The sequence below is a fragment of the Dromaius novaehollandiae genome, chromosome 1, assembly GCF_036370855.1.
Source record: "Dromaius novaehollandiae isolate bDroNov1 chromosome 1, bDroNov1.hap1, whole genome shotgun sequence".
Classification (NCBI taxonomy): Eukaryota; Metazoa; Chordata; class Aves; order Casuariiformes; family Dromaiidae; genus Dromaius; species Dromaius novaehollandiae.
Window position 1 is genome coordinate 204,131,908 of NC_088098.1, and position 16,164 is coordinate 204,148,071.

The 16,164-nt window shown below is 35.8% G+C and overlaps 1 protein-coding gene across 1 annotated transcript; it reads left to right on the forward strand.

The window, feature by feature from the left end:
• Nucleotides 1-484: 484 nt before the first annotated feature.
• Nucleotides 485-15,534, forward strand: ANGPTL5 (angiopoietin like 5). The gene is made up of 8 exons (XM_026109436.2): nucleotides 485-757; nucleotides 2,479-2,626; nucleotides 3,684-3,787; nucleotides 4,357-4,450; nucleotides 5,412-5,512; nucleotides 8,212-8,332; nucleotides 9,380-9,565; nucleotides 11,778-15,534. Exons 1-8 carry the CDS (start codon nucleotides 659-661, stop codon nucleotides 12,095-12,097), a joined length of 1,173 nt encoding a protein of 390 aa, XP_025965221.1. The 5' UTR covers nucleotides 485-658; the 3' UTR covers nucleotides 12,098-15,534.
• Nucleotides 15,535-16,164: the final 630 nt, after the last annotated feature.

Below are 16,164 nucleotides of genomic sequence, written 5' to 3' on the forward strand. Positions count from 1 at the left end.
AAAATTCATTGCATTTGAATGATTGTCCCAGTCTCCATACCTCTCTCCTTGAAGATGTGCTGCCAGTGAGACCATGATACTGCTGATTTTATTGTCACATCTGTAAACAATTTTCAACATAACACAAAGTATTATTTTAAAGTAACATTTTTCAGTTTTCTATTTGGAATTTGCTTGTAGGGCATACCCTGAAACTGCCCCCACAGCCGGATCTAGTGCGCTACCACCAGACCAATGTGAACAGCTTCATTTTAGTTAGAAAAACCTTTGTACAAAGATGAAAACATTGATTAATAGTTTTTTCTTTCAACTAGCACAGACTAGCCCAGACTCAATACAAATATATATATACTAATGTGCAGAAATAGCATATAACAAACTTTGCCACAGTCTTATCACAATAAAAATATTTATATGCTTGATGAGTCATATAAAGATAATAAGCAGTAATTTCTCTCAGGTTGAAAGCAACACAGTATATAAATCTACTGTGTAACTGGAGTGTGTTTTATTAAAGGCAGGCACTAAAGGAGTGATGTGTTGGCTGCCCTTCGTGCTGTGCACATTCCCAAATAGTGAGCTCAGGACTTTGGAGTGTGCAGTTCTTTCCACAGAAATTCAAAAGCCGTCAAAGCGCTTGCATTTCTTCAAGTAAAAGATGAGCCATCTTAGGGTAACTTCATTTATTTGTCTCAGTGTTTTTTTGTTTGGCTGGGGAGAGACTGTGATAAGTAATGTCAAACCTTGTCCATTTAAGGTAAGATTTTTGGTTATATTGTTAGCTAAGATAAGGAATGTAACAGTGACAGGTGTTTTTAAAATGTAGGTTGCTTTCTTCAGGGGAGATATGGAAGTATAGAAGAATCAGGTATTTTCAGATAGAAGAAGCTGCACTGAAATTGTAGCAATTGCGTAGATAAGGAGCAGAACATTTTTGTCTTAATGCCCTTTATTCACAGCTCCGTCGTTAGGCCATATTTTTATCTCACTTGCATTAGTGTAAACGCAGAGCAACTCTGTTGTCTTTGGCAGCGTCACAGTTTTTACTTGTATCGCTAAGGTCAGATTTAATTGTCCGTTTCATATCTGCTCTTTCAAAAAATAAATATTGATTTAAAATATTTGCTTGACAGTATTTAATGGAACATCTGGTGAGTAGCTATGATAAAGCCCTGGAACAAAACTTAATTTCAAGTGATCTATTTATAAGTTTCAAATGATTTATTTATAACTCTTACAGAAATTTTCTTCCTTTATTTTGTGCTTTTTTTCAAACTTAGAGAAACATACTCTTTAAATTCTCTAGCATTTATTTGAGAAACAAGATGCAACTAAATTAAGAATTAAGACAGTTGTTTTGTAAAATCTCTTTGTTAACATTTTTCTATATTTTTTACTTTCACTTTTTAAAAGCAAAAGTCAGGAAAGAACTGTTCAGTGCTGTGCCAGTGTAGTGCCAGTACCAGAAAGAGAAATCTGAAGCAGGAAGTGAGAACACATATGTTAAACATACAATCAAGTCTAAAGAATTTTTCTTTTTCATGAAAATCTTTGTTTTCAGGGGTCCTATTTACATCTGAAAATACTGTGTATGAACAGTGTACAGTGCCTTGCTGAGATTATGTAATTAAAAAACAAAGACTGAAATGAAAATGTTTCATAATGTTCTCTATGGTGACACATATTTCAGGAATTACTTTTAGCATTTGTTTATGTGATGAGTCAGGGACATTCCCTTATTTCTTACCCAGGTTTGTCACATGGCATTGTGGAAGAAAAAAAAATACTAAAATATGCAAATATTATTTTAAAACAACATTAAGAGGTGTGGTAGTCTGAAACTACTTATACTACTGTTTTTATTATTACCCTTTCATGTGACAGTATCCCTGTGAATAATGTCTCTTTATTCTTTCCTCTACAGAAGCATTTAAGATATTTTTTAAATGTTTGGTTTGTCTGCAAGTCTGTTTGGGAGGGCTTGTGTGCATAGATTAAAAACAGGTGCAAATATTTCCTGTGGAACTGTTTTGAGAATATGTAGTAAATGCAAAAGCCTGCTCCTTTCCAGTGAAAATAACTTTGTTAGCATTTGAGATGTCTGTTGGGTATGGTGATACCTAAAATGTGAGCTTCCTAAATACAAGTGTTTGCATTTCAGGCCTCCAGTTTACAGTGCTCAGAGGCAGAATACTTTACCAGAAATGTTGGTAGTGTTTTCAAAACTTGCAGAGGTTACTCTTTACCTCTGACATACTCTTGTGAGCTATGGCTAAGGAGAAGACATCTAACAGGACTCAGTCCTGCAGCTGTGTAATCTTAGGTCTGTCAATTACTGCTTGATAAAGTTTTTTTTTTAATATAAAAAAGATTTTGAAGGAAGATCCATGGAGTAATCTGCTTCATTTTGGCAGACTGGGCAATTTTATTTATGTTTTATGATCAATTTAATTCCCCCTCCATTGTTTGGTACAACAGGGCACAAGGAATGTTGGAGCTGTGGAAGGACCACTCAAGGCAGAAGAGAAAAATAAATCTGCAGATATTTCAAAACAAAAAGAACAATGCCTTGTACCATGTGATGTTCAAGCTAAAATTTTACGAGGGGAAAAACATTACATGTGCAGTATGTATTCATAAAGAATACTCTCAACGACAAGCTATGCAATGCCGTGCTATGTAATCCTTCGCTGTGCTATGCTATGCTGTGCTAATTTACTTTTTAGTCTTCTTGAGCACATGTGACAGCCTTTGACCCAGCTGCTCAGGCTGGGTATTGGTCAAAAGAAGGGTGCAGCGTAAACAGCCGAGGTGCCAAAGGTGAGCACGTGCGACAGCTTTTGACCCAACTGGTCAAAAGAAGGGTGCAGTGTAGGTAGCTGAGGTGCCAAAGGTAAAGTATAATCTTGCTAGTCTCTCTTTATAATCACTGGAGGCAAATCCAAGCAGCAGCTCAGCCCAGCTAAGTCTGTGCTGTCCTCTGAATGTCTGTAGCTCTCTCCATTGGAGAGGAAGAGGGGGTGTCTGTCCCTCATTTAGGCAGCATAGTTAGATGCTTGAAATTAACTGGGAGGAAATCTATACTTCAGCCTGCCTTTATAGAAGATGTCTATATAGAAGATGTGTTGGTATTCTTTGTTTGCTGCCTTCACAAACTACCCAGCAATTGATGTAAACAGCCTCAGGATATTTTGTCAAAAGTCTTGTCTTTCCCATATAACTTTTAATATGTATTATTAATTGACATTAATAATGTCAAGCTTACTTTTTGTATTTTTAGTATCAGGGCAAAATCCAGAACCGTGAGTATGAGTAGCGAAGCAAATGATTGAAATGTAGGATGACAGGAAACCTAATGTATCTATCTTTTACCATTTACATTTGTATTTCTATAGTAACTATTAACTGGTTATCCAAGTAGCCCAAGGATAAGATGAAATTCTCCTTTGTAGAGGCAAATCAGAAGAATCGTCATGTCTTCACTGCAACCAGTGAGTCTGAGGTTCCAAGCATCTTTGGATTTAATCTGTGGTCTCAGTACTATTTAGGTCTCACTTTTAGGCATCCTGAAGTTAAATACCTTTAGTATTCTCTTAGGCATCATAAATAAGCATGCCACTTATTCAGTAAAGAATGCTTCTAAATTTATGTTAACAAAGTGGATGAACATATTTCTTTTAAAGGAAATTTGCAAAACTCTCTTGTTGAATATGCAAGAAGTACAAAAAAAATGATAAGAAACATGATGGATGATCAACAGTCTTCTTTGGATTACCTTTCTAATCAGGTACATTTTTTATTTATCATATGGATTTTTATTTATTTAGCACTACAGTTATTGTCTAACTGGAGAAAATTAAGCATTTATAGTGCTATTGAAAACAGTAGAATTAGGGTCCCTAGTACTGTCCTTTGTACTTTAGGTAGGGTATGAGTGTGATTTCTACAAGGAGTGATTAGCACCACCTGGTACTTAATTTAGTGGCACACATGACAGTAAGACAAGTGATAGCCCATTCCTCCAGTTTGCTGTATGTAATCCTGTTCTATTTGTGCAAATAACATGTATTATATTACCATTAAACTTGATAGCATTTTACAAACACCATGCACTCAGCAGAGACGAAAAGCCTTAATCAAACTGAAGGACTTTTCTTGAATTAAATTGGATTGTGCCTAAAAATGATGCATGCAAAAATAAAAACTCAGACCCATTCATATATTACAGTTATGACTCACTAACACATCACAAAAATGAACTTCAGATTATAATTATCTAGGAGTCAAAGAGAAAATCTTTAGAATTCAAAATTTCTCATTGCAATCTATTTAAAGATCTTTTATTTGAACTTGCAGGTGAATGAACTCATGAGCAGACTACTTCTTTTGAATTCACAAGTTTTAAGAAAGCATTTAGATCCACTTCCTTACAAAGCAGTTCAATCTCATGGTAAGTTTTTTTCCCCTTTAGTCTTGCTATTTTTGCTTTTTATCTCTGTGCATATCTTGACAGAGAACTAATTAAAAGCAAAGGTAAGCAATGATGACATTTACAGCATTTATTATGTGTTAGTATGCACACACAAACTTTGGAAAATTTGTAACTGTTTAAAAATCTCATCGAAAACAGTTCTTTAAATAACTTGCAAACTGATAATTCTAGGCATCATATTTAGCAACCTGTTGATTTTTATACAAAATAGCTAATATGATCATCAGTTCATAAATATTCTGATGTTTCTAAATACTACTTTCTTTTGTAATAAAATAAAGTGTACTCGGCATTTGCAAAATCCTTCTTCAAATGGGATGGAATCCACCTGTACGCTGAACTATCTTTCAGTTAATCTTTGCAGTGTCCATCTCAACTAAAGGAAATGTTACCTCTAAGCAGTCCTATTGGCATTAGAAACTGCTTGCTTGAATATGTTTAACAGGGATCTGACTTAACACTTGGAAGCAAAGGATTTTTTGTATATACGAATGATGTAAAGGCTTTTACAACTTTAAATATGAGTATTTTCAAGAAGCAGTCATCCTTCTCTAGATTAAATGTCTTTTTACTCAGTAAGAGTATTACCCAAATAAGAATAAGATCTATAAAATAAGACCCAGATATACAATCTTTATGTTCTATATAGTGTCAGTTAAGATCAGAAAGAACCTTCTCTAATTCCTATTTATTCCCATTCCTATTTATGCTTCTTTCTGACCCTAATGGAGTTGAGAGAATTTTCATTTATAAGGTAAATTCATGATAAAATATGATTTAAAAATTTTCGTGACAACAAAGTGCAGTTTGAAATCATTCATGCATTCCTAATAAAATGTATCCTCTCTGTGCTTAACCTGTATTTGTTTTTTTTCCAAATACTTTGCTAACAAACATCATCAAATACTTTGTTCTCTAGGATTGGATTGCACTGATATTAAAGATACTGTAGGTTCAGTTTCAAAAACTCCAAGTGGTCTGTACATTATCCATCCAGAAGGATCAAATTATCCTTTTGAGGTAATAAATTTATCTCACATAATAGTAAAAATTTGCTTGAGAATATGCATTATAGTATATTTAACAGATCTAAAGTATTTTCCTTGACTATTTCTCCACAGATGAATAAAAAGTGTGTTGTCATCCAAATGTGTCTGCTTTTATTATAATTGTGAAGACTTTCCCAGTTTCTGCCAAGAAATTTGTAGAAATTAACTAAATTTATAATTTTTCTTTATATATAACAAAGGATGAATCCCTTTATCCCCAGCCAGTTGGAACCCTACAAAATACTACAAAAAAGAGCTCGAACTCATTATGAAAAAGCTTCAGAAGTATGTTAGGACCTGAAAAGAAAAAAAGAGCTTGGTTCTGCAGTCCCCCAACAGAGGAGTCTGTTATACTGTTTGCATAGTATAGGGAGCTTGGGGAAAAGATCTGTAGCTCATCAGTAACTTCCTTCAAGATAAAGGATAGGCAAAGGCCAATGCAAGCATTCACAGAACAATCATATTAATAGTTTGAAGAAAATGCTGTCTGCCTCACCCGCAGCTGAACCATAGCACAAATGCATTTGTTTCAGAATTTCTTCTGGATTGAGGAGCTTGTCTCTGATAGAGGGGGTCCTGCTGAGAAAGTATTCATACCTCATACAAATTACTTTTACTGAGAGACAGTCTGACTAATCTATGAGAAAAGTGATTTCTTGGTCCACTTGTAGCTTTTAGCAGATATATCTGAAATGATAAGGTTCCTTTCACTTCAAAAGTATTTTTGACACTTTTCCACATTTAAAGTTACTGCCAGTGTCTAAAGACCTGGGAATCAGTTATGAATGGAAAGGTTCCTTAAGGAGAACAAGAAACAAAAGGAAAAGTCATAATAATTTGATTAAAACCATAGAGTAATAGTAAATAATGAGAAGAAACTTCTGCATGCATAAGAGCGTCTCACTTCTTGTCTGATAGATGTTACACAGAACTGAAAAGTCAATGCCAAAAAGTTCTCAGAGAACAATACCTAAAAGATGTGTTCCATAAAGAATGTTACTTTAAGAAAACTGTTTAGTGCAAATCCTTCCATGTTTGAAGCACAAAAAGAGTACAAGAAAAATGGTAGATGAACAAAAGAATCAAGACATTAATACACATACAATAAATCACAATGCATTTTAAGAGGCTGATAGCCAAGAGTTTGGGAAGGTTTGAAAACTAGCTAAATAACAAAAATACACAGAGGCAGAATACTGCAGCAGGAAACTAAAAAAACAGAAAAGAAGGCCAGCATGAAGTAATTTATTTCAATGAGTACCCTTTCAACAGCAAAAAATAAGCTGCCCCTTAAGTGTAATTGTAACTAAAATTTTAGCCTTTAGAATTATTTGCATAAAGGTATCAGATGAATTAAGACAGCTATTTAGAAAATTTGATCCTGTCTTCATGTTTTCATGTTTGAAACCTCATGTTTTCAAAAGTGAGCTCAGATTTGGATGCCTAACTTGTGCTAATTTAAACCTGAATTCCAGGAGCTCTAAGAATATCTATTTTCAGCCAGAGCTGCAGATTCTCATTATCTCCGAAAATTAGTCCCAAATGGGCTTCTCTGTGAGCATTCAAACATGAGGCAATTAAAACCAATTTTAACTTCTGGAAAACTGAATTATGATCATTTTCTGATACATTTTTGATGAGTAAATGTAAATCAATGATTTTTCACAGTAGGTCGGAGAAACTAAATGATTGTTTGGAAATATGCTGCTTTATGCATGCTAAAGATGGAAAGGGAAGAAATATTCAGTAGAGACATCCTTATGCCCATTTCATTTAAATTGTGCCTGGCACAATCACATTCCTCGTACCTTGCATGATACGGGATATACAGCAAGCTGTAACGTTGATAAAATACTATGAAGCTTTCAGAAAAAAAAAACATTGCATCATTTCCAGCACATAAGGGATTAAGAAACTATACAGCAATGACATACCTACTCATATTCTTACTTGGCTGCTGTATGTTTAGTGCCAGATCAAAGTAATTGGCTGATAACCTTTCATGTACAGCCAAATCTGATCCTTTCAAGAGGTATCAAACTCCCATTGATTTATATTGGATCAGAGTTGGATATTGTGACCAAGTTGGCTCTTGTCTGTATTTCTTACTCACGCTGAGAGGAGTAGCCAAGCATGCAATCATCTTCTCAAGACCGTGGATGAGACAATGGGATTGTTTTTAATGTGTTTTAGGTATTTGTATCTAAGTATTCATTTTGGAATCATATGTATTTCTTTTTATTTCAGTTCCACCCTCCTTGGGTGACTGAAATTACCACATGATTCTCCTGGGATAAAGCCCATCATCTTCCAGTTGTTCTTTCAGGCACATGATGTTTTCTATCATTCATTCAGATACTTGTGCTGCAAGGGCTGTTCAAAGCATCCATGACATTGAGTTATTTGAGGATCCAAGATTCCCCAGGTTGTATTACATCACATTGCAGCTCCATACTGGTTGAGGAAATCTCCAACTCAAACAGTCTAACAAGAACGTATAAGAAAGTAATGCAGCTTCATAGTTCAGTTACTTTTCTTTGGGATTTTTGTTAAAATATTTGAAAGGTATATTGTCTAGCAAAACTCTGAATAGTCCACTTTGTTTTATTTAAAATGTTATTTTCTTTATTACAGCCGCTTCAAGAATGCTCTAATCTATGTCTGTTTTAGGTTTTGTGTGACATGGATTTTCAAGGAGGTGGATGGACTGTGATTCAGAAAAGAACAGATGGAATCATTGAATTTCAGAGAACATGGTCTGAATATCTGGATGGATTTGGTGACCTATCTGGTATTACTTTTAAATATTCTAAATGTTTTGGACCCAAGGATTCTGCTGTCTGTATATGAGCTACATTCCCACTAAATTGTGTGGGATTTTTAGTATTACAGAGACTAGAGGGGAAAGATCCTGTTTCTTAAAAAACTGTTATTTATACTTAGAGTTTCTTTTTCACCAAATCAATTGCTTGATCTTCTCAATAATGATTATTGCCCTAGTGGAATCTTTAGCCATGCCCCAGCCTCAGACTCTTTCTCACAAGATACGTTAAAAAGGTTGCAATATTTTCTTTCTGAAATAATTGAGAAATTATATTGCCTCCAATTTTTCAGATTTAAAAAAGCCTTAGTTGCTTTTGATCACACTTACAAATTATTTTGTTCAAGCAGAACAAATCAGTGATACTTCACCACAGGGGATACAAAGTTATAAACAGAATTGAAATATCTCAGTAGCTAATATCAACACGACTGTCGTTTTATTTTTTTCACTGCCACCTTTCATCCAGCGAGTCCAAAGACAGTTGCTTTTTCAGGAATTTATCTGGGATTGCAATGAAAGCACACAACTTTCAAGCTATACAGGCAAGCACAGTTCATATGGGGCAGTCTTATGGAAAAAAGTGTGATTTATAGAGGCAGCAAGTCTTGAGCAGAGGGTTTGAGTTTTGTTGCATTTCATACAATGATAACATTAATCATTTGTCAGTATTGCCTTTAGGAGTGCTCTGTTTAGTCAAATGGAGAGCACATCCAATTTTCGTACCCTTCCATGTTATACTGAAGATGGACACTCGAAAGTTACCATGTGGACAATTTTCTAAAATGCTCACAGGGAAAAATGGTGCACACATGAGAATTCTGTCCATGGATTTTACCAGTGAAGTAGGGAGACTTCTCTTTACTTTTATTAATATTCCAAAGGACCATATGCCTGTCAGACAAGTTTTATTGCACTTGGTTCAGGAAGTAAAGGAGGAAAACTAGAAGAAACCATTTTCTTTTACAAATTCTTTCTCTAGAAGTTTATTGACTATACATAATATTTCTGTTGTAGGGGAATTTTGGCTTGGACTGAGGAAGATTTTTCATATAGTAAATCAAAAAACAACTAGTTTCAGTCTTCATGTGGATTTGGAATCTGAAAACGACAAGCGTGCTTATGCATCATATGATGGATTTTGGATAGATGATGAAGCATGTTCTTTTAAAATCCATTTAGGGCGTTATTCAGGAAATGCTGGTAAGATCCACCTTCTTAGTATTTTAAAAGTAACTACTCCCTTTCTTAAGGTGAAAAAAAGCATTCAAAAAGTAATATTTAATTAGAATAATTTTAAAAATGATAGTTTCTAATCTGTTTTCTCTATTTATATGGTATTTTTGTGCATAATGAATGCTTATGCAGGTAAATGATTAATGATGTAGTGACTGGTTATGCCAACATCAAACTGTATATAGTTGGAAATCACTCTGTCCTATTACTTCAAGGTCTTCAATGGAATAATAATTGAATGAACACTCCTTTAATACAGAAATTGTAATAGATTCAAGTTCAGAGAATATATATATAATATATATATGAGGTTGTATGTATGTGTTTGTGTGTATCTATCTAGTGGTCCAATTCTTTAGATGTCCATTACCTCATCCCCAATTTGCTGATGTCAGTGGAAGTCATCTTGATGTTACTGCTTTGCTTAGTTCAGGGATGCTCAGATAGTGATGTACCAAGGGCAGAATAAGAAACTGATCAGAACAAATGAGGTCTACAGCATGCAACAGTTACTGGCTGATATATGAACACTGTCTCCCATAACATCCTCATAGGCAAGATCAGCAAGCGTGGGCTAGATGAGTGGACCATGAGGTGGATTGAGAACTGGCCGAATGGCAGAGCTCAAAGGGTTGTGGTCAGTGGCACAAAGTCCAGCTGGAGACCTGTAGCTAGTGATGTCCCCCAGGGGTCAGGACGGGGTCCAATCCTGTTCAACTTACTCACCAGTGACCTCGATGAAGGCACAGAGTGCACCCTCAGCATGTTTGCTGATGATACAAAACTGGGAGGAGTGGCTGATACACCAGAGGGCTGTGCTGCCATTCCGAGGGACCACAACAGGCTGGAGAGATGGGCAGAGAGGAACCTCATGGCGTTCCACAAAGGCAAGTGCAGGCTCCTGCACCTCGGGAGGAATAACCCCATGCACCAGTACAGGCTGGCGGCTGACCTGCTGGAAAGCAGCTCTGCAGAGAAGGACCTGGGGGACAACAAACCCTTGTGGCCAAGAAGGCCAGTGGTATGCTGGGGCGCATTAGGAAGAGCATTGCCAGCAGGTTGAGGGGGGTAATCCTCCCCCTTTACTCAGCCCTGGTGAGACACACCTGGAATATTGTGTCCAGTTCTGGGCTCCCCAATACAAGAGAGATATGGAGCTACTGGAGCAAGTCCAGCAAAGGGCTACTAACATGATTAAGGGACTGGAGCATCTCTCATGTGAAGAAAGGCTGAGAGAGCTGGGCCTGTTTAGCCTGGAGAAGAGAAGACTGAGGGGTGATCTTACAGGAAGCTCCATCTGAATATACAGAAAAACTTCTTTACTGTGAGGGTGACTGAGCACTGGAACAGGTTGCCCAGAGAGGTTGTGGAGTCTCCACCCTTGGAGATTTTCAAAAGCCTTCTGGACACGATCCTGGGTGGCATACTCTGGGTGACCCTGCTTGAGCAGGGGGGTTGAACTAGGTGATCTCCAGAGGTCCCTTCCAACCTCAACCATTCTGTGTGATTCTGTGAAAAACAGAGTATTAAATTACAGCTGCAGACCTTCTGTGTTAATGTATAGGTATACTACTAGCTATACTAAATGTGTAAAGATTCTTGTTAACCATCGCACCATGTCTTACCGCTCTTTTCTAATTTTTTGCTTCATGTATATTAGTATGAAAGAATGTTCACCTATTGCCACAGTGCTGGTGCCTTTTTCTAATTGTGTTTGTAAGAAACATTATTTCTTTGCTAAGATAACAGAATGAGTAATCACTGACCTCTGTGTTTTAACAATTCAGTTTTATTCAGTACTCATTCTGGGGCTTTGGGCAAATCACTGGAATATATGAAGTTAACTATGCTTTCTGTTTCCTTATCTTTTCTTCCACTGTCTTTGAGGACAGAAGGCTTTACCTTCATAGGTAGTGTGTATCATTAAAAATGACATTAAAATAAAGATGTTTCATCAAATTTCAACTTCTTCTATACTTCTTAGTATTCTGTACTTTTTCTTTCTTATATCTTCAACACATTACCAACTTAATATTTGGTGATGTCTTGAAGAGCCTTTGAGAAATCTAGCTTCCTAATAAATTCAGAGGAAAAGGTTGCAAGGTATGCGGTAAGAAAGAAATGTGTTTTTGCACAAATGACTCTTTTATTGTCATTCTGTTTTATCTGTTGTACTTAGGTGATGCATTCAGAGGATACAGAAAAGAAGATAATCAGAATTCAATGCCTTTCAGCACATTTGATGTTGATAATGATGGATGCAGGCCAATGTGCACTATTAAAGAACAGCCTGTAAAAAGCTGCAGTAACTTCAGTGATAAAACTGGATGGTGGTTCAACCAGTGTGGCCTTGCAAATCTTAATGGTGTTCATCGCTACACAGGTAGATTTCTTGCGACTGGGATTCACTGGGATACATGGACAATGAACAATAAACCAGTCAAAATTAAATCAGTTTCAATGAAAATTCGGAGAACCTATAATCCATATTTCAATTAACCTATGAAATAGAAAGATATCTCCTGCCATTATGTGGGATAATGTATCAGGGTAACATAAATGCCTATCATTTTCAGTTAAATAGTTCACTCTTAAAACTTTATTAGCTATTTCCGTAACATAGTTATTCATTTCCATTATGGAATGTCAGTTTAGATGTTTGTAGTTTCCCACTTGAGTGAGAAGGGCACAAGAATAGAATTTTGGAATAAGGATGAAGCTTAGAGTGTTTATCAACTTTTATTCAGCTGCTTCTTAGGCAGTCTCAGAGCCACTGGAAAAAGTGTAAGAAACGCATCACTTGATTTCATACTACAAAAGGAGAGTAATGTTGGCTTTTGAACATATTTTTTCTATGCTATCTGCACATCTGAATTGCCAAGAAATTGCAGCAATTTTTTTTAAAGTCATATACCTGCTGTTTCTGTCATTATATTTTGGAAAAATACCTTTTCTTCACCTTAGCTTAATTTTCCAGAACAAGCACTTCTTTCTATACTCCTTCTCAGACCAGATACACTGACTTACGTTAGTACATATGTAAGGTTCTGTATATTCTCAGGACCTGATTTTTAAACAACGTATGTATTTATATACAAAAACTATGGTCTATTTTGTACTTAGGTTTCACAATCAACATGTTTCATAATCAGTTTTTTGCTGTACCATTAAGATTTATCTTTTACGCAGTTCACCAACAATGAACACGTTTTCAAAGAAAATGTGTAAACATTTCATATAACCTTTGGAGTTTTAATTTTTGGAACTATGGGCCTGATCTTGTGTCCTTCATTCTGACTGGCATTCACTTTGTGAATGTTCATGTAATGAATAAAAGACTGAATTTGTACAAATCCATTTTAAATTAAGTAGTGTGAATTGTTTGAATTTCTCTCAGTAAAACTGGGATAATATCAACAGAAATGTGAATGTGCTCAGTACAGCAGTGTTTCTAGAACTGGTATCCCTTCTGTAGGAGTTATGCATGGCTATTTCTTTTCTCTGCTTCAGTTTCCGTAGATCTGCTCTGTAGCAACGTGGAATTAAATGTGTTAAAAACTCTATAGGTTTCTTCTTCATCGTCTCACACTTTGTATAAGCATTAGGATAGTGAGCATAAATCATCATTAGCTCAGAATTACTACGTTTTAGAACTTCTTTCCAAAGATACATAAAACTACAGGAGGAAGGATAGTATGTATACCCTCTTTGTCCCTCTCTCTCTCCAAGCATATTAAGAATGCAATCCCTTTCTAACAGCAACATGGACCCAGCAGCCTGGTAAAGGTAGATACTAAAAGGAAAGAGCTTCTGCATTAGAGCAGAAAAAAAGCATTAGAGCAGTATGTGGCTCTTTAAAGACAATTAACTCTGGCTGCGAGCCTGGATGTGGTCACTGTGTCAGGGCTATTATGTCAGAAGGAGTCCCTTGCAGTGGAAAGTACAAGTGGCTAGATTTGATGGAAATTTAGTGGTAGTGATGAAAGCCTGAGTCCTTGATGGTGGGACTGGTGCTCTGACAACCAGGTCCAAACCTGTGAGCAGAAAAAGATGAGTCTCAGTAGGGAATCTGGATGTTGAGTTTAGAGCTAGAGACTACTGACACTCTGAGGGTCCTTCTGAGTTCATTAGAATCCCTGTTTAAAAATGAAGGTGGTAAATGAAAACTGTAGATGTGTCCTGGCAGATCTTACCATGTTTAACAATCAGATTTAATTTCTCCTTTGTCAACATTAGTTAGATTAGCTGGCAGTAACAAGTCCCAGAGGAGAAGGGCTTGAAAGCTTGAAGAATTATTCTTGCAAACAGACATTGGATCTTGAATCCAAGTCAAAAGTGTAAACCTATACAAGGAATGAATTCAATTCTAGATATTAGTATTTGGGGGCCAGGGGAATGCTTATTGTTCCTTAGAAGATGAAAATGCTTCCAAGACTATTTGCAGAGACTCTTTTGAATTGAATAGATAGGCTTTAATACCATTACGCACGGTTCTATTAGCAAGGTCACAGGTAGACACTGTGTTCTCCATGGCTTAGAGTTCCGTTGCTTTGTGCTAAAGCTAAAGCGAATCCATTTTGCCTCAATCTGGACTTATGTCTTAATTGTGCTGTAAGATTTGAATCTACAATAAAGTGCAAATAGGATGAAGTCCAAATTGCAAATGCTACTCGGTTTTTACTCTTTTAAATCATTCAGGTATGATTTTTTGAGATGCTGTTTTTAAGAAAGATGGACACTGCTCTATTCCTTTGTGAGATTAGAAACCATGTGTGAAAATAGAGATTGTTATTAATTTCTCCTCTTGTATTTGCCATTTTATCTACCTGTCATTATCACACTTAATGCTCCTATGACATCTACAAGTAATTAGAGAACAATTTATAGTATTTAATGGATTTAATTCTTTTCATGGAGTCTAGCAAGTGAGAGAATCTGAATAAGGTTTCTATAAGAAATTCTTAATCATGGGAATCTCATAGTCTGTCACTGAGTATGTTGAAGTGTGAGTATTGATATAATCTGTTTTTGTTTTAAATTCGAGTGTATGCAGAGAAAAGCAGAATGCTACAAATTCGCTGGCAGATTGCCTGGTGCAAACAGCCATTTTAATTTGGAGACAGATTTAATCTGAAATACAGCAATGAAAATAGGATGTTTTCCATGTGATAGATGGCTGCTGTCTTCAAAGGTTCATTCCATTTCCTCTCTTTGAATAAGACAACTGTGAAACAAATAATGTTTTAGTTAAACAGAGAGAATATTTAAGGGCATTAAACTGATTCCAGGGGCTTGTGTTTAATATGTACAGCTGATGGTTCCAAACCATACATAAGATGTTTGTGATCATATGTTTAGGTCTAATAATCTGGTAGTTGTTGCCCATACAGACTTATTTCAACTAAATAAAAAGGAACATGTAGGGTGTAACATATTTAGAGAAACTGACTGAATGTTCCAAATAAAAAGTAGCTTGCTTAAACTACACTTAATATCTATTCCAGGAATGATAGCTCAGACTATGAAAAATTGTCTTTAAAGGACATGTAATCTCTAATGTTATGAAACAGCATTTCTTTCTTTTGTTTTCTTTTTCCAAGAGCATGTCTTCAATTTGTAAATCTCGGTTTGATGAACTCAAATGTTTTGACCCAATTTATGATGCTACAGTAATATAAATAAATGACAACATGGTTTCCATGGCCTGAGTACTACTGACGTGGCATTGCAGGGTTCAGTGTATTAGACATCTGGAAATAACAAAACAGTACAACCAAAGGCATTTTACTTTCCGCTTAGAAAGACCTTAATTGGATAGTTAAAGATCCGCCAAACTACTCAGATTACTTGCTTCTTTCTTTGACTAAATTCTGAGATTTATTTAAAACTTTATAATCAACCATGTTTCATTAACAAGAATAAACATTTTCATTTTATTACTGGTCTCTGTTATAGAACATATTTATAAAAAATACACTAACTGTATTGATGCTTCATTACAAAATACATAGTGCAGCTTACGTGCATTTTACAGTTGTAAGTAGGAAACTGATTCATAGCTTGACTCTCCATTTTAGTTGTTTGCATGCAGAAATTCACACAAGTCTTCTCAATTATTAAGGATGGCTAACATGATGTGTAATTAATAGGTAATTATTTAAACTACCATCTCAAGAATTGTAGCTTGAAATTTATTATACTGGATGTTGTGCAAAATTTGTTTGACACAATCCTTGCCTTGAAGATGCTGCAACCTGAAACACGTGATATCAAGAAATTCTGATGCATGCCACTAGTGGATTAAACCAGCACACAGCTCCACTGCCAGTGTACGATCCTATATGAAGTACAAAGCTATATGAAGAAGTTTATGAGAATAAAGCAGTATATTCTCTTTCCCTCCTCCCCCTGTCCCTGATACATAAAGGTGATTTACATTCAGGTTCTCCCCTTTGTTTTTTGTTTTTAATGTCCAAGTCCAATATTCTTTTCGTGAAGGCGGTGAGTATCTGTTACATATAGCTCATAATGTAAATGCCCAATTCTGTAACAATAGCTTCATGTGG